Source organism: Mobula birostris, chromosome 26 (genome assembly GCF_030028105.1).
Source record: "Mobula birostris isolate sMobBir1 chromosome 26, sMobBir1.hap1, whole genome shotgun sequence".
Lineage (NCBI taxonomy): Eukaryota > Metazoa > Chordata > Chondrichthyes > Myliobatiformes > Myliobatidae > Mobula > Mobula birostris.
The window spans coordinates 8,960,657-8,988,512 of record NC_092395.1 but is presented as its reverse complement, the minus strand read 5'-3'; the positions used below and the strand labels follow the sequence as shown (position 1 = coordinate 8,988,512).

General features: G+C 44.4%; 1 protein-coding gene across 3 annotated transcripts in view; it reads left to right on the top strand.

Annotated features, from left to right (window-relative positions):
* The window catches only part of mfsd12a (major facilitator superfamily domain containing 12a), a 52,432-nt gene extending 29,888 nt beyond the window's left edge, over positions 1-22,544 (top strand). Inside the window, exons 3-11 of one of the 3 annotated variants that reach the window (XM_072244333.1) lie at positions 951-1,068; positions 5,232-5,426; positions 7,416-7,508; positions 8,792-8,884; positions 10,318-10,485; positions 12,159-12,253; positions 15,099-15,229; positions 17,500-21,352; positions 21,879-21,961. In XM_072244333.1, the coding sequence (XP_072100434.1) occupies positions 951-1,068; positions 5,232-5,426; positions 7,416-7,508; positions 8,792-8,884; positions 10,318-10,485; positions 12,159-12,253; positions 15,099-15,229; positions 17,500-17,549 (943 nt within the window). In that variant the 3' untranslated portion in view covers positions 17,550-21,352; positions 21,879-21,961. Of the gene's footprint in view, positions 1-950; positions 1,069-5,231; positions 5,427-7,415; positions 7,509-8,791; positions 8,885-10,317; positions 10,486-12,158; positions 12,254-15,098; positions 15,230-17,499; positions 21,353-21,878 lie in introns of those variants that run through there. The other 2 variants (XM_072244332.1, XM_072244334.1) reach the window with 2 other exon arrangements.
* Positions 22,545-27,856: the final 5,312 nt, after the last annotated feature.

Sequence of the window (27,856 nt, the reverse complement as noted above, 5' to 3'; positions counted from 1 at the left end):
AAGACCCCACTACTTTCTTTCATCTCTGCTGCTCCAGCCCTAGAGCTTTCTGAATATTTTAGTTCTTAATTATCAAAATTGATTGCTGTGATTATTTGACAACTCCATAGTCATTGTATTGGGTGATATAGAGTAAACGTGTTCTTAAATCTGGCTGTTCCTGTGCTGGAGTCTTCAGGCTGTGTGTGTGTGTGTGCGCGCGCGTGTGTGTGTGTGTGTGTGTGTGTGTGTGCGCGTGTATGTGTGCGTGCGTGTGCATGTGCGTGCGCGTGCGTGTGTGTGTATCTATCTCCAGGGTGTCTGTGACTTTTGCACATTTCTGTATTTGTCAATGTGGATTGGAGAGCGAGTTTGTAAATCTGACAGGAGCAAAGAATGTTGTTAATGGCGAGGGTGGAGTGCCGTGAGAGGGGTGTGGGACAGTTAGCAGAGAAGGCGTGCTGGGGCGGGAGGTGGTGTGGGTACAGACACATCCAGCCATGAGACACCAGGCAAGGTAACTTGATTCTGAACAATTGGTTTATTGATCATTACAGAATGTCTCTCTGGTGCTTCCTGCTCCCTCCTCTCTTTCTTCCCCTTTTCCCAACCATGACTCCCCTCTCCCTGCCCCCTTCCCACTCTCAGTCCACAATAGAGACCCAGATCAGAATCAGGTTTATCATCGCTCCCATATGTCATGAAATTTGTGTTTTTTATTGTGGCAGCAGTACAGTGCAGTACATAAAATTATTACAGTACTCTACAAAAGTCTTGGGCACCATAGCTAGCTAGATATATATATATATATGCCTAAGATTTTTACACAGCACTGTAGATTGTGGTAATTTCCTTTCCGTTTTTACCCCCGTAACCTTGCAATTTGTTCTTTCTAATTGCCCATCAGTTGTATGTGTAGAAATTCTTGATCCTCCAATGACTCTGAGATGTCACCATGGTTTCTCTCCTAGATATGCTTTCACAGTTGTGGCCAACATCGCTGTATATGGGATTGCATGGTTGCTGTTCCACTTTCAAGCTAGAGGTGTTGAGGACAGTCTTGGCAAGGAGGACATTCCGCTGTTCAGGGTGAGCAAACAAGTAAACATGAGATTCTGCAGAAGTTGGAAATCACAGAAAATACTGGGAGAACACTGCAGGTCAGGCACCATCTGGAGTTGAAGTTTTGGGCCAAGACTCTTCGTCAGGACTGGAGAAGAAGCCAGAATAAGAAGTTCATGGGGAGGGGAAGATGATAGGTGTGACCAGGTGAGGAGGAAGGTAGGGAGGTGGGTGGGTTAGGGGGGAGATGTAGTGAGAGTTGAAGGTGATAGGTGGATGAGGTAATGGGCTGAAGAATGAAGAATGGCCTCGCCATACCAGACAGTGATGCAACCAGTTAGAAGGCTCTCCACAGTACATCTGTAGAACCAAATCTCCTCTAACTCCTAATGAAGTATAGCTGCTGTCACGCCGCCTTTGTAATTGTTGGGCCCAGGATAGATCTTCAGAGGTGTCAACACCCTGAAACTTGTTGGGCAAATTTGTCGTCAGCTGCAGAGTTGGGACTGGGTGAGCTAAAACCAGGTCAACGAAGAAGGCCTGAGGAGGGAGGGGTGGGATGAGCACACGGACGCCAAAGATGGAGAAGGAAGTCTGAGATGCTCCCGATCTCTGGATGTGGATTTTTGAGAGATTGTGAACATCACTATTGAGGAAATAAATGCAAGAATTCCTCAAAACAACTCTCTTCTGGCAAGTTCTTCATTTGGGCAGTTTTGAAGTGTCAGCTTCTCTTTGGCTAAAATAAAAACCTGAAGCCGAAGATGGTGATGCTCCCATTAATCTCCATCAAAGGAAACTGGTTTGCATTAACTGACAGTGCCTCTACTGTCTCAGAAGGCTAAGGAATGAGGACACGAGATTCTGCAAATGTTGGAAATCCAGAACAACGCACACAAAATGCTCTTGCTCATCTTCTCCTCACCTGCCTATCGCATCCCCCAGGTGCCCCTTTTCTCCCATGGTTCACTCTCTTCGCCTATCAGATTCCTCCTCATTCAGTCCTTCTCCACCTATCACCACCTTGCTTCTTGCTTTTTTCCCCTCCTATCCACCTGGCTTCACCTATCATCTGCCAGCTTGTACTCCTTCCCCTCCCTCCGCTTCCTCATTCTAGCCTCTTCCTCCTTCCTTTCCGGTCCTGGTGAAGGGCCTCAGCCCAAAATGTTGACTGTTTACTCATTTCCATATAACGCTGCCTGACCTTCTGAGTTCCGGCAGCATTTTGTGTGTGGGTGTTACAAAGGAATTTAGGCGTGTCCCAGATGAATCTCATCAAGGTTTACAGATACACCGTAGAGAGTATCCTCCCCAGATGCATCACAGCTTTGTATTGGAACTGCTCTGCCAAATTGTAGATTTGTGGATGCAGCTCAGTCCGTCATGCAAACCGGGCTCCTCTCGTGCAGGAAAGCACCCACTCCCACCTTGATCATCCTCTCCTCTCTCCTGTGACCCAACCCCTGCTCCTTTCCATCAGGCAGAAGACACAAAAGCTTAAGAATGTGTACCACCAGGAAAGCTTCTGTCCAGCTGTTATTAGATTAGATTATGAGGACACGCAGTGCTCTTTTGTTGTCATTTAGTAATGCATGCATTAAGAAATGATACAATATTTCCTCCGGTGTGATATCACAGAAACACAGGACAGACTGGAAAACTGACAAAAACCACATAATTATAACACATAGTTACAACAGTGTAACAATACCATAACTTGATGAAGAACAGGCCATGGCACAGTAAAAAAGTTCAAAGTCTCTTGAAAGTCCCACATCTCACGCAGACGGGAGAAGGAAGAAAACTCTCCCTGCCATGCCCGACCACAGTCCGACTCTGAGCCGTCCAAAAGCTTCAAGCCTCCGATCAGCCCTCCGACACCGAGTACTGAGCAGCATCTCTACTGAACGCTTCGACCCCAGCCCCGGCCGCCAGCAGCAGGCAAAGCCGGGGATTTTGGGGCCTTCCCTCCGGAGATTCTCGATTGCACAGTAGCAGCAGCAGCGAACCAGGCATTTCAGAAGTTTCTCCAGATGTTCCTGTGTGCTTCTCATGTCTGTCTCCATCAAATCAGAATTGTGCACGGCATCCTACTTACAAATATGATATCATTTCATCGGAGAGCTGTGCGCACTGCGTCGCACTGCCATCTTCTCCTCCCGCCCAACTCTTGAACAGACCTCTTCATACTAAAGATCTACCTTGTGGTGCTTTCACTTTGTCCACCTGCACTACCTTTCTAAATGTAATACTACTCAGTGGCTCCTTTGTTAGGTACAGGAGGGAAACCTGATGTGGTCTTCTGCTGTAGCCCATCCACTTCAGGGTTCAAACTGTGCATTCGGAGATGCTCTTCTGCACACCACTGTTGTAACGGTGCTCACAATTTGGCCGCCTCTCCATTGGTGAGACCTATCGTAAATTGAGAGCCTGCTTCATCGAGCACCTCCGCTCCTTCTGCCAAAAGCGGGACTTCTCAGTGGCCAACCATTTTAATTCTGATTGCTATTCCCATTCTGACATGTTGGTCCATGGCCTCCTCTTGTGCCCGACGAGGCCACCCTCAGGGTGGAGGAGCAACATCTTGTGCTTCATCTGGGTAGCCTCCAACCTGATGGCATGAATGTTAATTTCTCCTTCCAGTAAAAAAATTCCCCGCCCCGCTTCTTCTACTCCCCACTCTTGCCTCTTGCCTCTTCTCACCTGTCTATCATCTTCCCTTGGGTCTCCTTGTCCTTCCCTTTCTCCTATGGTCCACCCTTGTATCCTATCAGATTCCTTTATCTTTCCCACCTACTTGGCTTCATCTATCACCTTCTGACTATCCTCCTTCCCCTCACCCCCACCTTTTCACTCTGGTGCCTTCCCCTTTCCTTTCCAGTCCTGTTGAAGGGTCTCGGCCCAAAATGTTGACTGTACTCATTTCCATAGACGCTGCCTGGTCTGCTGAGTTCCTCCAGCATTTTGCATGAATTGTTCAGATTTCCAGCATCTGCAGAATTTCTCTTGTTTCTCACATGCATGTAACGGTTTAATATGCCTATAGTGGTGACGGTGTGTATGTGCAGTTCAATGTTTTCCTACTGGATGTACAAAGGATAATTCTGGAATCTTCTCTTGGTACTGCATTATTTGAATGGGAGTTTTCTCCTTGGTTAACTCTTATCTACAAATTTGAATGGAACTTTTATCTATAGGTATAAAAGCACTAAACCACGTGGTCAGCATCATCTTAGTATCTTAACTTTTTATCTCGCCCTTCACTTGGTAGACCTCTATCACTGCCTGTTCTCAATTTTCCTTTGTTTTATCACACTCTAAATAACGATTGTGAAATGAGTTTTGTGCTTTTTTCCTGACTTCTGAAAGAGCCTTGGATTAAAAAGCACCAGAAGTCAACACAAGTATTCTGTCTGTCTTGATGCCCACAGAGTGCTTTAACCAAACCTGCAGAGGAAGTGCTCCCTGTGTGGTGCTGTGTTTCTGACACCAGCTGCCCTGTGGAATTTGCTGATAAATATCAATCGGTGCAAATTAACTCCAGCCTTACACAGTGGCCCAGCTAACTGAGAACTGCAATGAGGTTGCCAGGTTCAATTAACCCAACTAGCAAACAGGGACTTTGATCTAGCAGTTAGACCCAGGTAGGAATTCAGTGGAGGTGATATCTCTAATGTTTATAAATCTCTCCAGAGTGAAGTAATTTTTGTCATCTAAGTAAGATTAAGTTGTCAGCATGGGTTGCCCTGAAATTTTATTTAATGTAAGTTTTCTGTGACTTGTGTATTTCATATTCAAGTTTATTATTGTCGTGGACATGTGCAGAATACAGACACCGTGAAAATGAGCTTTTTTGCAGCATAGTATATTGCAACAAGTTAAACTAACATAAATTGTACATAATTTGTGCAAAATAAACAACAACAAACAGTAATGCTGGTGCAAGATTGATAGGGGGAAAGTATAGTCTGACCTAATGAGCTGCAGCACTCAGCAACTCACCGATCTAACCCGAGCCTAATCGCAGGGCAATTTCTGTCACCCTCGTTATGTGCCGTGTTGTATGATCCCTTCCTCCCTTCCATTTCTCTGGAATGTCTTCTGTGCGAATTTATAATAGTAGTTAGGGTTTAAGGTAATGGCACAGTAAACTTTATAGCTACATAAATCCTGTTTCAATTTGTTTGCAGACCCTGGCACTGGTTGTTGTTGGAATTGGCTTCGTGTCTTCAGTGCTTTTCCACGTTGGAACACGGGAGAAGATGAAGAATGAAGACGAGGAGGTTGCTGCTGAACATACACCACTCATCAATGGTTCGCGGAAATCCCCGAGCCAGCCACTGCTCCAGTGGAAACATTGGCTGAAGGAGTTGTCTTTCTATCATGTAAGTGATCCTTTGGAGTAGTGGATGACATCCTGTTTCACTGACAACAGAAACAGAATCAGGTTTAATACTATTATTATATAATATACAAATAATTTATATTGATTTATAACATTTTACATTATTTATATTACATATATGTAATTTACAGTTTTGTTTTCTTTATTATGTATTGCATTGTATATATAACAGTTGGCTTATTGCTCATTACAGAATGTCTCTCCGGTGCTTCCCACTCCCTACCCTCTCCCTTCCCCTTTTCCCAACCATGATTCCCCTCTCCCTGCTCCTTCCCACTCTCAGTCCAGAACAGAGACCCATATTTAAACCAGGTTTATCATCACTCACATATGTCATGTAATTTTTTTTGTGGCAGCAGTACAGTGCAATTCATAAAATTACTACAGTACTATGTAAAAGTACTCTGGCTAACTACAGGCAACACATATCAAAGTTGCTGGTGAACGCAGCAGGCCAGGCAGCATCTCTAGGAAGAGGTACAGTCGACGTTTCGGGCCGAGACCCTTCGTCAGGACTAACTGAAGGAAGAGTTAGTAAGAGATTTGAAAGTGGGAAGGGGAGGGGGAGATCCAAAATGATAGGAGAAGACAGGAGGGGGAGGAATGGAGCCAAGAGCTGGACAGGTGATTGGCAAAGGGGATATGAGAGGATCATGGGACAGGAGGTCCGGGATGAAAGACAAGGGGGGGGGGAACCCAGAGGATGGGCAAGGGGTATAGTGAGAGGGACAGAGGGAGAAAAAGGAGAGTGAGAGAAAGAATGTGTGTATAAAAATAAATAACGGATGGGGTACGAGGAGGAGGTGGGGCATTAGAGGCCAGAGAAAGCAGCATCTCCCAGTGGCCACACATTTTAATTCCACATCCCATTCCCACTCTGGCATGTCTATCCACAGCCTCCTCTACTGAAAAGATGAAGCCACACTCAGGTTGGAGGAACAACACCTTATATTCCGTCTGGGTAGCCTCCAACCTGATGGCATGAACATTGACTTCTCTATCTTCCGCTAATACCCCACCTCCCCCTCGTACCCCATCTGTTATTTATTTATATACACATATTCTTTTTCTCTCTCTCCTTTTTCTCCCTCTGTCCCTCTCACTATACCCCTTGCCCATCCTCTGGGTTCCCCCCACCCCCGTCTTTCTCCCTGGGCCTCCTGTCCCATGATCCTCTCATATCCCTTTTGCCAATCACCTGTCCAGCTCTTGGCTCCATCCCTCCCCCTCCCCCTCCCACTTTCAAATCTCTTACTAACTCTTCCTTCAGTTAATCCTGACGAAGGGTCTCGGCCCGAAATGTTGGCTGTACCTCTTCCTAGAGATGCTGCCTGGCCTGCTGCGTTCACCAGCAACTTTGATGTGTGGACAGGTGTTTACTTCGTTGACAAGAAGTCCATTCGAGAGGGTTGTATCATTGGTATAGAAGCTGCCCCTGAGAATGGTAGTGCTTCAAAACTTGTTCTGCTTGTGCTTTGTGGTACTTATAAATCCCTCGATCCAATTTGTTCTAAAATATTTTTTTTTTGCCAATTTCCCCGTGGCAGATTTAACCAATGATGCATTTGTACCCCCAATTCTGTTCTTGCATCCCATTTGGAAAAGTGCCCTGAGTTTATATTCCTCTTATTCTTTCTAAATATAACACTTCATGTTTCTTGGCCTCACATTTCACTTGCCTTCTGTCACCCTTTCCAGTCACCTGTCCTCGTCCCTTTGTCACCACCCATGGGAGTTCACCATGCTTTCAAGTTTTGTATCATCTGTAAATTTAGAATTTCTGCTCTCTACAGAATGTCTTATTTTTGTGGCAGCAGTACGGTGCACTATATAAAATTACTAGAGTACTGTACAGTCTCGAGTTTTTCAATCCTGTTCCCAATGCTCCATCCGCTCTGAGCAGTTACAGGCTTTCTGTGATTATAGGCAGACAAAGTTGGTCTTCAACAGGTTTCTCTTCTTTTAACAGGTGGCCTTTCTGTATATGTGCACTCGACTTATCGTCAACCTCTCTCAAGTCTACATTGCAATGTACCTAACCTATACTCTAAATCTACCGAAGGTAAGTGCTAGTGAACAAATGCTTGATTATTTGCCTAGCGTTCCAGGGTAACTGATTTGCCGAGATCAGCAACGTCTGGGCCAACATCTAGTTTGTTTTATTAAAGTATTAGAATGATGACTAACCAGTTTATGTAAATTAGTGTATGGTTCCTTCTTCCTTTCAACCAGACTCCATAAACGTTGCTTCTTCACCATGTTGAACGTGGTGGGCGCACTGCGTTGATGCCGTGATGTGTGGCGACACTTAGGGGCTGACCCTGGCACGCCCTTGGGTGTGTTGATAGTTAATGCAAACGACACATCTCACTGTATGTTTTGACGTACATGTGGTCAAATTGGATCTAATGACACTTGAGAAGGACAGGTATCCAATAGCAAAAGATCACACAAAACATTACCTTCGTTTTGTCTGGTGTCACTTTGGGCTCGTCCACGTGAGGAATGGATAAGGAAGCTTTGGGTGTGCAGTTTAATGTGCTGGGTATTTAGAACAAAGACCATCACAGCTCTCTGGGTCAAGATGTTCCGACCTTTTAACCTACTCTAAGATCAATCTTACCCTTCCCTCCTACTACATAGTCCTCCATTTTTCCTTCATCCATTTGTCTAACTAAGAGTTTCTTAAACACTCCCAATAAATCTGCATCTACCCACCACCCCTGGCAGGGCATTCCACGCACCCACCACTCTCTGTGTGTGTAGAAAAAACTTGTCTCTGACACCCCCACCCCATAGTTTCCCCCAATCACATTAAGATTATGCTCTCTTGTATTCGCCATTTCTGCCCTTGTCTCTTGTCCGTCCACTCGCTCAATGCCTCTTGTCATCTTGTACACCTCTATGAAGTCAGCTCTCATCCTGCTTTGTTCCAAAGAGAAAAACTCCAGCTCACAGAACCTCTCCTCATAAAACATTTTTTAAATCTCAGCATCATCCTGGTAACCTCTAAAGTTTCCACAGCCTTCATATAATGAGAGGACCAGAACTGAACACAATATTCCAACTTATGCCCATAAAACATTGTTTGAAGTATGTAAATAAGAAGTTAATTAGTGAAACTCTATGGATGTAAAATCAATCGATGTATGTAAGCCATCTTGTGTATTTATATTTATTGTGTTTGTGTTTTCTTTATTATTGCATTCTTTATCTTAGTGGGTTTTTTTCTGCTGCATTGGATCGGAGTAATTATTTTGTCCTCCTTTACACTTGTGTACTGGAAGTTTGATTAAACCATCTTGAATCTTGAACATGCAGTTAATTTGAATTGTTTTCTTGCAGAAATACATTGCCGTGATCCCCCTGGTGATGTACGTCAGTGGATTTCTGTCCTCGCTCCTCATGAAGCCTGTGAATAAACTTATTGGCAGAAACGTGAGTGCTGTTGGCATTGTCAATGTTTTTAAAAAAAATTACTTGGTGTAAGACTTGTTGGAAGTGTTCATGAGTGAATCTTGTCCATGCCAATGAATGTGTTGTGGCCTATTCAGAAAGGTACGGGGGAAGTTTTCAGAAGAGCCCAAGCACTTAGATTACTCATACCAATAATAAGAGAAAGACAACTCAGTTTTCTAGGACACGTCATGCAGAAAGATGAATTAGAAAAACTTATGCAACACACGTCAAAGTTGCTGGTGAACGCAGCAGGCCAGGCAGCATCTCTAGGAAGAGGTACAGTCGGCGTTTCAGGCCGAGACCCTTCGTCAGGACTAACTGAAGGAAAAGTTAGTAAGAGATTTGAAAGTGGGCCTTTCTCTCTTCTAGAATCCTCACTTTCAAATCTCTTACTAACTTTTCCTTCAGTTAGTCCTGACGAAGGGTCTCGGCCTGAAATGTCGACTGTACCTCTTCCTACAGATGCTGCCTGGCCTGCTGCGTTCACCAGCAACTTTGATGTGTGTTGCTTGAATTTCCAGCACCTGCAGAATTCCTGTTGTTTGCGTTAGAAAAACTCATACTCTCTGGAAAGATTGAGGGGAGCAAACCTAGAGGAAGACGTCGGCTTATGTACATCAAAAGCATAGCCGGGTGTCTACACATCGAGGAAATGGAAGTCATCCAAAGAACAAGGGATAGATCTATATGGAAAACCATGGTCACCAAAGTCTGCATCGGATATGGTACCTAGGCAGACAGACAGACAGACAGGAATTGCTTTACAGACAGAACAATATTTTTATTATAATTCTAAAATGAGGTAATGGGGGCAAGTGAAGTGAAATGGAAATTTAATTTTAAGACTCACAGATTTGATCTTAAAACAAATACAATGGGGTATTGGTGCTTAGGGGAGTCTCTTGACCTTTATACTGACGCTGACTATTAGCCACAAGCGACTTTCCCTGACGTTTGAGGTTGAAGAGAAAATTACATTCAGTGTTAGCAAGACCAATGTGGCTGCGGCTTCTACTTTCACAGCTAGTGTGTTGCGCTGCGCAGTAGAAATTTCCAGTGTGCCTGTGAGCTTAAAACAAAACTGCTGCCTCACAATTGTTCAGAAAAGCAGTTAATTATCTCAACAATGCGGAGAGCAGATGCTGGAACAGAGAGTTAATTTGTCTCCCCACCCACCCTCTTCCCCTCCCTTCCCCCTTCTTCCCCCTCCCCCCCCCACGCTCGCTTGTTGAATTTCAAGGTAAACTTACTGTTAAAGTAGATATATGGCAATATATGCTACCTTGACATTCATTTTCATGCAGATACTTATCAGGAAAACAAATGCAATTTAATTGTAGAAAGAACAATACGTTAATTTTGTTGACATCTCCTCTCTCAATTTATCATTTACCTGTATCTCTCTCTTCTAGATGACCTACTTTGTGGGGCTGGTGATGATCTTGGCGTTCGCTTATTGGGTCTGGTTTTTCCGGATCAAGAGTAGTGTATTCGGGGCCGCCGTCCTCCTTGGCTGTGGCTCTGCCACCATTTTGGTGACTTCCCTCTCCATGACGGCTGATCTGATAGGAGAACACACTGTAAGGAATTGGGATGCCTGGTGAAATCTGTGTGGAGAGTGATGACCTGTGGGGGGGGGTGGGGGAGAAGAAATGCCGTGGCAGGGGGCATGGGAGTAAAGTTATCTGTAGTGTGGATCATCTTCTCCCCTGAAAGCTCTGCCCTGTAGAAACCAGCAGCTGTAACCCACTGCAAACGAAATAAGCTTCAAACACAGCCACCAGAATGAGGATTGAGTTTTCACTACTCACTATTTTGGGCAATTTTTCAATCAGGGTGGTCTGCAGATGACGAGCACTGAGCTGAAATGAATATGCCTGGACTCCTTTCTGTTGTCTTTTGTGCATGGTGGGGGGAGGGGTTGTTGATAATTTTCTTTGAACGGGTTCCATGGTTTTCTTTGTTTTGTGGCTGTCTGTGGGGAAGACTAATGTCAGGGTGCATACATACTTCGATAATAAATGTGTGGGCACATGGCCAAGTGGTTAAGGCATTGGACTAGCGACCTGAAGGTCGTGAGTTCGAGTCCCAGCTGAGAGAACGTGCTGTGTCCTTGAGCAAGGCACTTAATCACGCATTGCTCTGCGACGACACTGGTGTCAAGCTGTATGGGTCCTAATGCCCTTCCCTTGGACAACATCGGTGTCGTGGAGAGGGGAGACTTGCAGCATGGGCAACTGCTGGCCTTCCATACAACCTTGCCCAGACCTGCGCCCTGGAGAGTAAAGACTTTCCAGGCGCAGGTCCATGGTCTTGCAAGATTAATGGATGCCTTTACTTTTAATAAATGTACTTTGAACATTTGAAAACTTGAACTTGGAGACCAGCATCTTCACTACATCCTTGGCTGTTGGTTTGTTGTACTTGGCCAACAGTTTGTCGAAAGAGCGGAGATCCAAGATACTGTAATATGCCTTGCAGAGCCAAGTTCCATTTCCACCCTCCCCACCACACCTTCCTCCTCTCTTCCTCCAAGTATCTCCACAATACTGCTGGTACCACCAATGTCAAACAGGCCTCGATTTTCCCGTATCTGGTAACACAAACTTGACGCATAATGAGTGGGGAATCTGTCTCCTTCCACAGGTATGCCAAGAAAGAACTTGAGGTGGCAAGGTAGATACCTCAGTGGAGAGCTATTACTGTGTCAGTGACCTGAGTTCAATTCTGCCTCTGTCTGCAAGGAGTTTGTATGTTCTCCCGTGATAGTGGTGTAATGGTGGTGGAGCATAGATCATCCAATATAAGAACAGAGTTAGGCCATTCAGTCTATTGAGTCTGCTCAGGCATTCCATCATGGCTGATTTATTATCCCTCTCAACCTCATTCTCCTGCCTTTTCCCCGTAACCTGTGACACCCTGACTAATCAAGAACTTATCAACCTCTGCTTTAAGTATACTCAATAACTTGGCCTCCGCAGCCATCCGTGGCAAGGGATTCCACAGATTTGCCACGCTGTGGCTGAGGAAATTCCCCCTGAAGGGACACGCAGAACGAGGTTTGGCACTGATGACCTCCTGTGGTTCCAAGTTTGTTTCCATCTTGTCTCTCCAGTAATACAGCCTGATGACCACTAGGGGGACTTCCCTCTCCCTGAGGTGATGGGCGTAATGGCTTCACACATCCGTGCAGCTCTTGATGTTCTCTGGCGGGGACCTCAGCAGTGACTCGTCTCTGTGTTTCCTCTTGCAGCAAAGTGGGGCCTTTGTCTATGGATCCATGAGTTTCACCGATAAAGTAGCCAATGGACTTGGTGTGCTCATTATTCAGAGCCTTCATCCTTGCAAGTAAGTTTGCACTTGCGTTTCGGGAATTAAAGATTAGCTCTTTATTTGTTGGCGGTACTTACAGGGAAATGCGTCAACGACCAAAACAGTCCGAGAGTTGTGCTGGGAGGCAGCCCGCAAGTGCCACCATGCTTCCGGCACCAGCGTAGCCCAGAATTCACTAACCCTAGCCCATATGTCTGTGGACTGCGGGGGGAAACCCTAGCACCCGGAGGAAACCTACACAGTTGTGGGGAGAATGTACTGTCTTCTTACCAACGGTGGTGGGAATCGAACCCAGGTTGCTGGCATTGTAAAGTGGGGAAAAAAGGTTTAAAGTGGAGTGAGAGGCAAGTTTTTCTACATAAGGTGCTGGGTATGTGGAGCGAGCTGCCAGAAGAAGAGGTGGGTCCGATTACAACATTTAGGAGATATTTAAACAGGTTCATGGATAGGAGCAGTTCGGACAAAGGCGATGGGACTGCTCGATAGGAACCTTTCAGCAGGATGAGTTGGGCTGAGGGCTTGTTTCTGTGCTGTATTGCTGACTCTCTGATGTTAAAGTGGATCTCACAGTCTTCAGCTGCATTCTTGGAATGTAGAGGAAAGTGAGCATGAATGAAGAATGTGGGTAAACATTCCTGGTGCATCTGACCTGCTGAGTTCCTCCTGCATGCGTGCGTGCGTGTGTGTGCGTGTGTGCGCGTGTGTGCGTGTGTGTGTCTGTGTGTTGCTCTAGTACATCATGGTCAAAGCCCTCCCTGCCACTGAGCACATCTACAAGGAACACTGTTGCAGGAAAGCAGCATCCATCATCAGGGACCCCCACCACCCAGGCCAGGCTCTCTTCTCGCTGCTGCCATCAGGAAGAAGGTACAGGAGCCTCAGGACTCTCAGCATCGGGTTCAGAAACAGTTAGTACCCCTCAAACATCAGGCCCCTGAACCAGTGGGGATAACTTCACTCACCCCTTCACTGAACTGTTCCAACAACCTGTGGACTCACTTTCAACGACTCGTCATCTCAAGTTCTTGATATTTATTGCTTGTTTATTCATGATTATTGACTTTTTAAATTTTTTTTTCTTTTTATTTGCACAGTTTGTTGTCTTGTGTACATTGTCGTTTGTCTTCTGTGAGGTCTTTCATTGGCTCTATTGTCTTTGTATTTACCGTGAATGCTACAAGAAAATGAATCTCAGGGTTGTGTGTACTTTGATGTTGCCGTTGGTTGTTCTGCATGTCCAGTAGATGGCGCCCCACCACCATGGTACTGTATAGGAGAGCACGTTCCATGAACACCTGTACCATAGCACATGGCAAGGCTCACAGTCATCCCGGGCCAGTGTACACTCCAGAACGGAGTATGTTTGGGAATTCTCTCCTGGAGGGAAGGAGCAATTGTGGGATCAATTTTATTTGGAAATGGAAATTTGTCAGAATTCTGTTGGGCGTTGGGAAAGTGAAAGGTAACAGAACAATCATACTTTTCTGTCTCCACCTGAAGCCCAGGTTCTCAGTCAGTGATATTTAACACAGAATCAGGCCCTTCAGCCCACTAAATTAATGCTGGTCATCAATCACCCATTGCCACCAATCCTACAGCCCATATGTGCATCACTCTCCGCCAGCTTCCTCTATTCCCTTACACCCTGGATGGGCAATTTAAAACGGGTATTTAACCTACCAAGCAGTACATTTGTGGAATGCAGAGGGGGAAGGAAGCCAAGAGGTCAGAGAGAATGTGCAGACTAAGAGACAGGATGGAGTCAGTGATACTGGACTCTGAGGCTGTGTCTTTAGTAGTGGAACCATGCCCCTGGGCAGCGAGCTGGGATCCAGAGGCAGATAATGTGGCGTGAAAGTGCCATGGTTAGCGTAACGCTTTACTGCATTGCTCTCTGTAAGGAGTTTGTAAGTTCTCCCCGTGACCGCGTGGGTTTCCTCCGGGTGCTCCAGTTTCCTCCCACAGTCCAAAGACGTACCGGTTAGATACTTTCTGACTTGGCGGAGTTCCTCTGGCATTTTCTGCGCATGTTGCTTAAGAATTCCAGCACCTGCAGCTAAGCCACATGTGAAGGCCAGGAGCTGGACTTGGTTGTCAGAGACTATTTAAGGTGCATGCCATTGGGAGTGTTTAATAGACCGTGGGGCTTATCCCCACTAGCACCCTTGGCTTTAAAAACCTCAAGGAGCTGTTTCTACTGACAGGAGAAGGGGCCAAGGCAGGTTACTGGCACCTTAAAACCAGTCGCTTTGGTCAGGTGGGGCTTGATTCAGCCATGGTTTGCAGCTCATCTAGGAGAAAGAAATCTTTGATGTCAAACCTTGCGGCTATACCCACTCACAAGGAAGGCTTCGGGAGTAAGCTCCTGAGGGAAAAATCTGGAGCTGGAGTCCCTAAAGCAGTTCTCCATTGAATTTAACACTGCTGGTGCCAAACTGTATCAGTCTCTGCCGTTCCTTTGGATTCATCAGATTTGTGGAGAGGGGGAGCCTGAGACATGGGCAGCAGCTTTCTCTCCATATCGTACTGCCCTGGCTTCTGTATCTAGGCAGCTAGGGTGCAACATCGTGGTCAGCCCTGACCGACAGAGGCCAGTGCCCACACAATCACTTGTGCGTAGGATGTGCATCTTGTCATTATTAATTTCTGAACAGGCTCTGTTAGTGTCAGAACTGCGCCGACTCTTGCTGGCTGCCCCAGCTCGCATTCGTCTTTAATGGCCATTGACACAAACACCACATCTTACTGCATGTTTCCATGTACGTGTGACAAATAAAGCTAATCTTAATCTTTATCTGACACCTTTGTGATTTGCATTTGATCAATATTTGAGGATTTTATTTTTTTTTTGCCCTTCTAGGACACAGAGCTGCTGTGAACAGTGTGGCCCATTCTATCACTTAGTCATGGTGTTAGTGACCGGCTTCATCAGCTGTGTGGCGCTCATTTTATTGGGAGCCACTCGAATCTGGCCAATTAAGATCAGGAACTGTGAGTAGCAACCTGATGACCTCATCTGTTTTATTACAGGATCTTGATAATATAAATCTTCACAAGGGTGTTACCACAAATAGTATTTACTTTGTGTGTAGACTGTTTTCTAAATGGTGAATTAGAAATCAGAGGTGCAGAGGGTCTTGGGAGTCCTAGTGCAGGATTACATAGAGGTTACCTTACAGGTTGAGTTGGTGATAAGGTAGGCAAATCCATAGCATTCATTTCGAGAGGACTAGATGTAATGCTGAGACTTTGTAAGGCATCAGTCAGACCACACTCGGAATATTGTGGGCAGTTTGGGTCTCTTATCTAAGAATGGTTGTCCTTGTGTTGGAGAGAATCCAGAGAAGGTTTAAGAGCATGATCCCAGGAATGAACAGGTTAATTTTTGAGGAGTGTTTAATGTCTCTGGGCCTGCACTCACTAGATTTAGAAGAATGGGTGGGGGTGGGGGGGGATCTCATTGATACTTACCGGACATTTGAAGCCCTCGATAGATTGGATGTGGAGAAGATGTTTCCAATAGTGTGAGAGTCTAAAACAAGAGAGCACAGCCTCAGAATAGAAGGACATCCCTTTAGTTGGTAAATTGATGGCATGCAATTTGAAAGACTAGGTTTGCTTGCAGAGATGAGAATCCCATTCTTTGGGTGGCAGGGTAGTGTAGTGGTTAGCACATTAGTTTACAACACCAACGACCAGGGTTAAATTCCTGTCGCTGTCTGTAAAGAGTTTGTACGTTCTCCCCGTGACTTCTTCATAAGATATTGGTCGGACCACATTCGGAGTATGGTAAGCAGTTTCCGGCCTCTTCTCTGAGAAAGGATGTGCTGGCATTGGAGAGGGTCCAAGGGAGGTTCACGAGATTGATCCCTGCAATGTAAGGGATGATTCTGAGGAGTGTGTGATGGCTTAGGGACTGTACTCACTGGAGTTTAGAAGAATGATGGGGGGTGGGGGGAATCTCATTAAAACTTATTGAGTATTGAAAGGCCTAGGTAGAGTGGATGTGGAGAGGATGTTTTCTATGGTGGGAGAGTCTAGCACAAGAGGGCACAACCTCAGAATAGAGAGAGGTCCATTTAGAACAGAGATGAGGAGAAATGTCTTTAGCCAGAAATTGCTACAGGTGGCTGTGGAGGCCAAGTCTTTGGACGTATTTAAAGCAGAGGTTGATAGGTTCTTGTTTAGTGAGGGTACCAGAGGTATGGGGAGAAGGCAGGAGGATGGTATTGAGACGGAAAATAAATCAGTCATGATGGAACGGCAGAACAGACTCGGCAGGCCGAGTGGCCTAATTCTGCTCCTATTTTATGGTCTTGCATGTGCAGTGTAACAGAACCCCATTGCTGCTGTTCTGTCCTGATGACCAGCTTTCAATCCTTGGTTGTCCAACGGGGAATGTTTCTTTTCCACCACGAAAGTAGCTTTCTCCTCTGCAAAGCTGTTGGTTTTGGATCAAGTCACTGGCTGAGTTACTTTTATTGCCCTGTTTGTCACTGAATGACACTTGGCTCTCTACGGCAGGGGTTTCTTAACCTTTTTTTAATGTCATGAACCCTTAACAGTAGCTATTAAGGGTTTAATGAGCCGTGGGCCCAAGTTTGGGAACCCTGCTCTAAAGCAACGGACGCAACACTGGACAAACGCAGTGGGTTAGCATCTCCTGGATAGTTAACGTTTCTGGTCGAGACCCTTGATCTGGACTGAAAGAGGGGAAATCGATCGCCAGTATAAAACAATTTATTTATTTATTGAGATACAGCGCGGAATCGGCCCTCCCGGTCCCTCGAGCCGCGCTGTCCAGCGACCCGTTTTAACCCCCGCCGAGTCACAGGACCAATTAACCTGCTAACCGGTACGTCTTTGGACCGTGGGAGGAAACCGGAGCACCCGGAGGAAACCCACACGGTCACAAGGAGAACATGCAAACCCCGTACAGACCGCGCCGGAATTGAACTCCAGACTCCGGAACGCCCTGAGCGGTAACAGTATCGCACAAGCCGTGGTGCAGATGCAGGAAGGGAGAGCAGAAACGGCATCCGTAGCTGGGAGGTGTTGGGTGGACGCCTCCAAGGTGGAATTTGGGAAAGGAAGGCGGAGCGCAGAATCAAGTTGGGGGGGGTTGGGAGGTCAGCCTGTGGGAGGAGTGTCTGGGGTACGGGCAGATGGAGTGGGTCTCCATTTAACTGCGTTTGTAATTGGAACAGTTTCTACTGAACTGTCGCTAGATACCAAAACTCTTCCCATTATCTGTATTTCAGGGCAAGAAGATAATTGTGTTCAAAGCCAGAATCGGATTGACAGCTCGTAGATTTGTAGTAGATTTCAATCCTCTATATAACATGAATTCACTAAACAGAGAAGTACAAGTGCAACAGATGAACCTAAAAGGCACATCTACTTTAATGTCTTTAACTTGCTAAACTAAATGCATTTTTAAACTTAAAGATAAAAATATTAAATTGTAACAGGGACCTAACCTTGGTGTCAGTATCAGCTCATGGGTCAAATTTAAAATAGAATTGGTTTTCTATCTGCTTGGGTTTCTCAAAATGCTTCACAGCCAAAGGGCATCATGAGTGTGCAGAGAGCAAGGAGAAAGTCAACAGATTATTCTTGGGTCCATCGTCCCTACTGGGGCCTAGACTGCCGACAGTCCTCTGTCCTGGGCTGAAAGAAGGTTGATCGGCCCTGTGGCTTCCACCTTCACCACACGACTTCATTCGTCTCCTAAACAAAGATTCTTCCTCTCCCAGAGATGAGGTCTTTGGAGCCTCTGTTGGCGTACCTGTAGCTCTGGGTTTTTTATGGGATCGGGCTGCTAGTCCTGTGCCCCACCGTCCTCCTCTAGCACCCGGGTTTGGAACCGTCCATAGCGAAGTTCAGTGGACAGATGTTGAGGGAGGACATTGGTAAAACAGAAGCAGGGATAGGCCTTTGAGCCTGCACTGTGGTGCAGTCAGACCACGGGGGCTTGGACCCCGCTTTACCTCCCTGGCTCTTTTCCCGTACCTCTTATCATTCTTGTGGACTAAAACGCTGATGTGACCTTGAATGTAGCAGACTAAAACCAGCAGCTTGAGAAGATTTGTATCTGAGAGATCAGCAGAACACCAATAGTTTCAAAATGTGCATGCGGTATACAACCCTCAGATTCGTCTTCCCACAGACAGCCATGGAACACATTCAAAGATGAATATCAACCCCTCTCCAACATGCAAAAAAAAAGCCCAAATTACACAATCAGCAAAAATAAAACGAGTGGAAAAACACAGAATATAAAACACTAATCCACAAACACATCAGAAGACTCTAGGCACATTCAGCTCAGTTCAGTCTAGCACTGTGTCATTCGTTATCTCCAGGTCGCCGTCGCACAGTCACAACAAAAAAGGGAGCCACATCATAACGTGAACTGCACAGTCTAATCCACAGTAGTTACTCAAGCTGGATTGAACATCCAGGGAAATAGATCTCCATAACTTGCTGGTCTTTTACCTGAATTTTCTTCTGGACAACTGAAGTATTCTGCTATCTGAATTGAACAGTAGTTACCCAACATCTTGCTCCAAGAGCAGGATTTCTCCTGTGGAATGTTAATGATTCAAAAAAAAAAGTCTGGTGGGAAGGGAAACTGATTATTTACCCATTTAGTTTCAGAATTTGTGGGATCTAAACTGGTTGTATCCAAGATGGCTGCTGAAGTTCTGTTTCATAGCAACAAAACCATGATGGTCTGTGAAACATTTTGAGATGCCCAAGGTCATGAATTATTCTATAAGTAAATACAAATCCTCTCCTCCTCATCCTTAGTCAAGTTGTTCAGAATACAACATGATCCCTGAATTTGCCTTTGCAATTCACTTAATCTGAGGTAAATATAACTGTATAAATGATTTTCTATAAGCTAACATAAACTGTAAAAACAAAAACAATCTGTATTTGTACCTTGATTAATCTGATGTGCTGTTTGTAATGGGAATGACATGCGACACTAATACTTGTTAATATGCATTTTTTTATGTTTCTTTTAAGTTATCCTTTAGATGCTTCTAAAAATTTCCAAAGGTGGCCATTTTAATAATGAGCTGTCTTGTTAAGCAATAATTTTTTTTTGTGTGGGATGCAATGAGCAAGAATAAGCCAGTTCTGCTATTCAGTAAGATTCGTGCTTCACATGTGATTGATCGATCTGATTTCTAACTTCAACTCCACATTCCTGTCCACCACCAGCAGCCATTCCTTCCATTCCCCACCCCAAATCTACCTCTGGCGTTTTAAAAAATCATTCAAAGATCCTGTTTCCACCGCCCTTTGATGAAGAGTTGTAAAGATTCTTAACCCTTTCTGAGAAAAGAAAATTATACCTCATAAACACGAGATTCTGCAGGTGCTGGAAATCCTGAGCAACGCACACAAACTCAGCAAGCCGGGCAGCATCTATGGAGAGGGCTAGACATTCGGTGTTTCAGGCCAAGCCCCTCCATCAGGACTGGAAAGGAAGGGTACAGAAGCCAGAATAAGTAGGTGGGGGAAGGAAGGGAGCACAAGCTGGCAGGGGGATAGGTGAGACCAGGTGAGCAGGAAGGTAGGTGCTTGGGGAAGGGGATGAAGTGAGAAGCTGGGAGGGGATTTGTTGGAAGAGGTAAGGGGCTGTAGAAGGAGCAATCAGATCGGAGAGGAGAGTGGAAACCTGATAGGAGAGGAGAAGTAGTTTTCCACTGAGGGTGGGTGGGACTACAACTAGAGGCCATAGGTCAAGGATGAAAGGTGAAAAGTTTAAGCACGAGGGGGAGCTTCTTCACTCAGAGGGTGCAAGAGTGTGGAACGAGCTGCCAGTGCAAGTGGTGCATGCAAGCTCAATTTTGACATTTAAGCAAAGTTTGGATAGGTACGTGGATGGTAAGGTTATGAAGGGCTATGGTACGGGTGTGTAGGTCGATGAGAGTAAGCAGTTTAAATAGCATGGCTGAGATGGGCTGAAGGGCCTGTTTCAGTGCTGTACTTTTCTATGACTATAAATTTTTGCTTCGTTTGTCTTAAATGGGCAATGCCTTTAAAACTATGGCTCCTAGTCCTATTTTCTCCTCAAGGAGGGAAATATCCTCTCCACATTCACCCTTAACATCAAAATGGCTGCCTTTGGGTTTCATTAACTTTGTCACTTTTACTCAAATCATTGCATGCCCTCAGCTTTTCTGTTTTATTATTTAAGCACGACCATTTTGTTTTCGGCATAAGTGTACAGTTGTCATTTCAGTTCCATTGCAAATTGCCCAAAGCTGAGTTATTAAGCTAAATGGTTGTAGTCTTGTAAAAAATTAAAGTTAAATGAATATATATAAAATGCTGCTAAATATTTTTTGTGAAGGAAAGCTAAATCTCAGTGATTGAACTATGCACAAGTAAAGTAAAAATCTATTATTAATTCCTGTGTGAATAAACTTAATCTCAAGCAGTATATTTTTCTCAAATCTACAATATTGTATATTTTAATGTGGGAAATATTGTGTATTATGTAACAATACACAAATTTTAAATAATTACTAAGTATTCATTAATATGCTATACTTGTAAAATATTCAAAGAACAAAGTTTATAAATGTCAGTCTTTAAAAACTTTTATGTACTATTTAATGTAATTTCATCATGGCAAGATTTATACAGAAAGTACTCAAATAAATGCACATAAACTGTGTTTTAACAGTATATTAAAATCTGCATAATTTATTCCATCATTGTAAATTGAGCACAATGTTAAATCTAACTTACAGGGTATTCTGAAAAGTCTTATTTTATCGATGGCTTATTGCAGCAGTTTACATGGACACTTTGGCATGAAATTCAATCACCTTGCTTACAAGAACACAATTACTTTCCAAGTTCCTGGAAGCGCCTTTGCAAATTGTATGGTTAAGTATCGGATGCTAAACTGACACAGTGCTACAGAGGCAGGAAATCAAAACTAGAAACAGAAAGTCCTGAGATGCGAGTATTTCCAGGATTTGTGCGTTCAGCGTTTTCGACAAGCTTGTGGTAATCCTACCAAATGTTGAGTATTCTGCCTGGGGAGTCGACGTCCCAACAGCATTAACTTTGAGTTCTCCAATTTTGGTTAATCTGTCCTCATATCTACTCAAGTCTTCTTGTACACCCGCTTCTTTTCAAATTGCCCCTGTTCCTTTCCCATTGCCAATCTACTCCATATCTGCATGGCCCACACCTGCTTATTCCACTTCACACCCCTGCCCTCGTCAACTCCCTTATTTGGTTCAACTCTTCACCTTCTTTCCTCATCAAATTCCAGTATCAACAGCCCCAGGTGAGGACTGGTGTGTCTTTTCCTGACTTCCCTTTCTTGCAGCCCACAATCATTTCCTCGGTCTTACTGATGCTGAGTTCCATGGTGGTTGTTGTTGTGGAACAGCCCGACCAGCTGATTGATCTCACTCCTGTTCTAGGCATCACAAAGATTCTGCTGATAAGTAATTTATAGATCACTTATTTCTTGTACTTTATCAAACTCAAGTGCCTGAAGTACAAAATACCACGGTCTACTTCTAAGTTTAAAATTGGAAATGTAAGTGTCACGGTCTTGATTTATTTGTTAACCTGTGCCCTTTTTTGTCTGAAAACGTAGGTTGTGATGCTGGATTGATCGAATCTCCCACCAATAAGAGGGAAGTGGACTCTGTTGACTATAGAACAATAAACTGATGGCCTGATCTGGGAATGAGAAAGGGAACGGATGCAAGGTGCATCTCAATATTTCTGAAGTTCATGGCTTTGGGCCAGTAATATTTTAGCTCTAGAGCTGATCAGCATCTACCTCCCATGGGTCGCCTGTGAAATTCTTTAATGACCCATAGTCCAAGTGTGCTGGTGATTGCTTTGAATGCAGACAATCTGAATACTTGAACTGTTGTTTTTATATATGATCACACTTTCTTGATATAACTGCACAATTTGGAGTGATAATGATGATTGAAATGACCATTTGGGGATATTTTAATGCCCTTTGCACTTTCTGACCCACAAGTTGAGGCAAATAGTTCACATTGGTTTGGAATTTGCTTAGATTAACCCTTTCCTGTAAAACACCTAGTGTGTCTTTAGAATGGAGCAGGTGCACGAGCAGATGCACATGCTAATTTCAGACCTGTAGTCAGCAGGGTAACTACAATTTACTTTGCACAACTTCTGTTGAAATGTGGTCTGGAGCTGCTGTCTCTTTACAACACTTTAAATATTTCTGAGGTGGACCATAGGTTCACTCTTTGGTTACTAAACAGGTCAGTCACCTGGGGGGGGGGGGGCGGGAGGAAGAACAGTAAACTTATTTTGTTTAGATAATGTGCGCTGAAATGGTGTAAAGTGTTTATGTGGTGGGGGGGGAGAAGTCCTTTAAAAGCTGCACATTGTAAAACAGTTTAAGCAGGAGCTCTGTCAAATGTGATCAAACTTTATGATAAAATTCTTGGCTTCTGTTGTATAATGGATTTTGGTTTTTAATGCTCCTTTATGTGGGTCTTTCTTCGGGGTGAGTACATGTCTGCTATATTCCCGGACCAAGAACACATTTTGTAAATTGTCTTATACTGGTAATGTGATTAACATGGATATGCGTTGACTTTAAAATATATTTAGATTGCTGAACTCTAATAAATGGACAGATTTGCATTAACTACAGAATGGAACATTCACTAAACAATCACATGGGGTAGAATTCTCCAAAATTAAATAAAAATTAATAGGAATTGTCACTTTATTAAGTGCACTTTGTTAATGCAGATATCTAATCAGCCAGTCGTGTGACAACAATTCAGTGCATAAAACGATGAGATTTAGTTCTTGTTCAGACCAAGTGTGATTGAAGTGACTTTGACCATGGAATGATTGCTGGTTATCAGAGTAATTTGAGTATCTCTGAAGATGCTGATCTCCTGGGATTTTCACCCACAACAGTCTCTAGATTTTATAGAATGGTGCGATAAATGAAACATATCGAGTGAATGGCAGTTCTGTGGTTGAAAACTGTAAATGGGAGAGGTTAGAGGAGAATGGCCAGACTGGTTCAAGCTGACAGGAAGGCAACGGTAACTCAAATAACCACACGTTACAAGAGTGGTGTGCAGAAGAGCGTCTCTGAACGCACAACACGTCGAACCATGAAGCGTGTGGTCTACAGCCACAGACGAGCCTGTGGTAGTGTAGCGGTTACCACGACGCTATCACGGTTCAGGGTGTGGAGTTCAATCCCAGTGTCCTCTGCATCCTCCCCGGCAACGCTTGGATTTTCTCCGGGCGCTATGTTTTCTTCCCACAAAGTGGACGGCCTTGTATTCTGCAGTTACACCCTCTGGTTCTAGTTTCCCACATAATAGGAAACATCCTCTCCACATCCACTTGTATCTACTGTACCTTTGCGTCGTCGTGAAGATGCTGCTGGTCGTCCTTTTGCAGAACACATTTAATTTTTGAGTGAGTGGTCTGTCAAATATGATTATGAGGACACGCAGTCCCCTTTTATTGTCATTTAATAATGCATGCATTAAGAAATGATAAAAATGTTTTTTCAGAATGATATCATGAAAAACACATGACAAACCGACTTAAAAACTAACAAAAACCACATAGTTATAACATATAGTTACAACAGTGCAAAGCAATACCGTAATTTGATAAGAACAGACCATGGCACAGTAAAAGTCTCAGAGTCTCTCGAAAGTCCCATCATCTCACGCAGACAGTGAACCTCCAGCGCCGCCAACTTGCCGATGCAGCATCCTGGAAGCATCCGACCACAGTCCGACTCCGAGTCCGTCCGAAAACCCCGAGCCTCCGACCACTTCCTGACACCGAGCACCGAGCACCATCTCTGCCGAGCGTTTCGACCCCGACCCCGGCAACAGGCGATACGCAAAGCCGAGGATTTGGGGCCTTCGTCTCTGGAGATTCTCGATCGCGCAGTACCAGCGGCAGCGAAGCGGGCATTTCAGAAGTTTCTCCAGATGTTCCTCTGCGCTTCACAGCTGTCCCCATCAAATCCGGATTGTGCACGGCAACCCCTAGCTACACATATCGATATCAATTCGGAACGGCCGCGCACGCTGCGTCGCGCCGCCATCTCCTCCTCCCTCCTGATCTATTGTGATCTATTCACGCTGATTTTCTTTTAACCAGAGTGGAAAATGTAAAAGGTATGAATCTTCAGCAGGGGGACTAATCCATTCCTTCCCCCAAGACACCACCTGTCCTCAAACACTGACCAGCTTGGCAGGACCCTGATGCTATTCGATTCTCCGCATTAACCACCCCCTCCGTTCACACTGATGTCCTTTGCATCCAACTCGTCCTCCCCACCCTTGTCTTAAAGCAGCAACCTGGAATCAAATTGCTCAAGGTTCCGGGATGATTATGTAGTTGATTTAAAGAACACTTTTAACTGATCCAAAGTTAACAAACCACATTTAAAACTGACAGCACTGAGCAAGTAAAATGAGCCCAAATTGGTCTAAGTACGTTACACTCAGTGCTGCTTGGTACACCAGTACACCCCCTGTGAAGTTTAAACGGTGCTCAGATGAAATCCAAATTTGTTCCACACTAAACAGATAATATCCCTCTGTAAAACATGGCATCACCATTTAAAACAGGAGTTCTCAACCTGGGGTCCATGGACCACTCGGCTAATGGTAGGGTCCATAGCATAAAAAAATATTGGGAATCCCTGTCTTAAATGAATCAACATCAAATGCTCTTTCCAGCTTCCATTCTACACTACGCGCACGGTTTATTGCCTGAACTATATAAATCGGTCTAAAATGTGAATTGGCACATAGCAAGACTTTACTGTCACTGTCAGTCGAAAGGAGCTTTGCTTATTGATATCGTCCAAGGAAAGGATAGGATTGGTAGAATCTCGTCCTGCATCTGATATTGTACATGACAAGATGTTTTAGAGACACAAACAACAGGAATTCTGCAGATGCTGGAAATTCAAACAACACACATCAAAGTTGCTGGTGAACGCAGCAGGCCAGGCAGCATCTCTAGGAAGAGGTACAGATGTTTTAGAGGCTGTACAATATGGTCAGGTTGAAATCATTGAGGATGAATTTTGAAAGGACAATTTGTGGTGCAGAAATCATCACTGATGTCGTAAATTTGCTGTTTTGCAGCAGCAATAGAGTGCAATCCATAAAATATCCCATAAATTACAAAAGCAATTTGATACACTCAGTGGCCACTTTATTAGGAACACCTGCTCATTAATGCAAATATCTAATCAGCTAATCTTGTGGCAGCAACTCAATGCATAAAAGCATGCAGACATAATGAAGAGGATCAGGGCGGTAATGCACCATTAAACTGGATGCCAGCCGCCGTAAAACAAGATACAGAGAGAGAAGAGGATCAGTTTTTGTTCAAACCAAACATCAGAATGGGGAAGAAATGTGAGTTAAGTGACTTTGACCATGGAATGATTGTTGGAAACTGCTGAAATCCTGGGATTTTCATGCACAGCAGTTGCTGGAGAACACTATGAAAAACATCCAGTGAGTGGCAGTTCTGTGGGTGAAAACGCCTTGTTAATGAGAGAGGTCAGAGGAGAATGGCCAGACCGGGTCAAGCTGACAGGAAGGCGACAGTAACTCAAATAACCAGGCATTACAACAGTGGTGCGCAGAAGAGCATCTCTGAACACACAACACATTGAACCTTGAAGTGGACGGGCTACAGCAGCAGAAGACCACAGCAGTTTCCACTCCTGTACCTAATAAAGTGGCCACCGAGTGCATATTCTTTTCACTAGATCTATATCCCATGTATATTCATGTAGCAAATGTTATGTTTAGTAACTTTAATCATTGAACTAATTAGAAGAAAAACAAGGAGGTAAGAGATGTGAGTCTAACTTCGTGTTTACTTTAAGTGAGGTGTGCACGTATCGTGATAGTGTGATAACATATGGAATTCATGTATTTATACATATAACCCATAGTGAATTATTTAAATAAACAAGAATGTTTAATTGAACAATATATATTCAAGATTACTGAAATATTAAGGACATAACAGACATTAAAAAGCATCTGAATGAGCATTTGGATTGCATTAAAAGCACAGTGGATTACAAGCGTGGTGGGAGCAGTAAATATAGATCAGATGAAATTCAGAGTGGACACCCTCTCAACTATTGAGTATGTCGACATGAAACGTTGCCGTGGAAAAGCAGCATCCGTCATCAAAGATCCTCACCTCTCTTTTCTGGCTGCTGCCATCGGGTGGAAGGTACAGATGCCTCAGGACTCGCACCACCGAATTCAAGAAGAGTTCACACAAAATACTGGAGGAACTCAGCAGGCCAGGCAGCATCTATGGGGGGGATGGGGGGAGAAAAGGGCAGTCGATGTTTCGGGCCGAGACCCTTGGCAGGACTGGAGAAAAGAAGATGAGGAGTAGATTTAAAATGTAAACACAAAATACCCTGCAGATGCTGGGATCAAAGCAACACTCACAACACGCTGGAGGAACTCAGCAGGTCGGGCAGCATCCGTGGAAACGATCAGTCGACGTTTCGGGCTGGAACCCTTCATCAGGACTGTAGAGGGAAGGGGCAGAGGCCCTATAAAGAAGGTGGGGGGAGGGTGGGAAGGAGAAGACTGGTAGGTTCCAGGTGAAAAGCCAGTAAGGGGAAAGATAAAGGGGAGGGGGAGCAGGGAGGGGATAGGCAGGAAAGGTGAAGAAGGAATAGGGGAAATTTAAAATGGGGAGCGGAGAGAGAAACACAAGAACTGTTACTATCCTTTAACCATCAGGCCCCTGAACAAAAGGGGATAGCTACACTCATTTAAGGACTGTTATATTGTTATTTCATGCTTATTATTTACTGCAATTTATTTATATCTGTATTTGCACAGTTTACAGTTACTGTTCTATAGATCTGTTATGTATGCCTGCAGAAAAGGAATTTCAGGATTGTATGTGTTGACATCTAAGTACTCTGATAAATTTTACTTTGAACTTTAAGTTTTGAAGATTTTGCTCAGTTGATATCTTGTTAGACACAAATGTTTATGCCTGCTTCCCAGGAAGGGAATTCCAGGAAGGCACATGGACACCCCCCTCAAAATCCCTCCTCCCACACAAAAACACAGACAAAACGGAGCAGGCACATTGGACCCTCCCCCCCCCCCCCCAAAATCTCTCCCCGCACAAGAGAAACGAGAAGAGCGGACGAAAAAACACAGAATATAAAAACTATAAGATTGAGAAAGGAGTCTATAGTCCGAGTAGTCCAAAATATTTTTGCCAAGTGGTCCTATTTAGTACATGTCCTGTCCTTGGATCATAATACTGTACATGGGAGCAGAATTAGGCCATTTGGCCCATTGAGTCTGCTCCACCATTCCATCATGGCAGAATTACTATCCCTTTTGTCTTCTCCCTGTATCCTTTGACATCTTCATTAATCAAGAACTTACCAACCTCTTTTAAATGTACCCAATGAATTGGCCTCCACAGCCATCTAAGGCAGTGAATTCCATAGATTCACCACCCCCTGGCTAAAGAAATTCTGCCTTCTCTTTTTCTAAAGGGATGTCCCTCTATTCT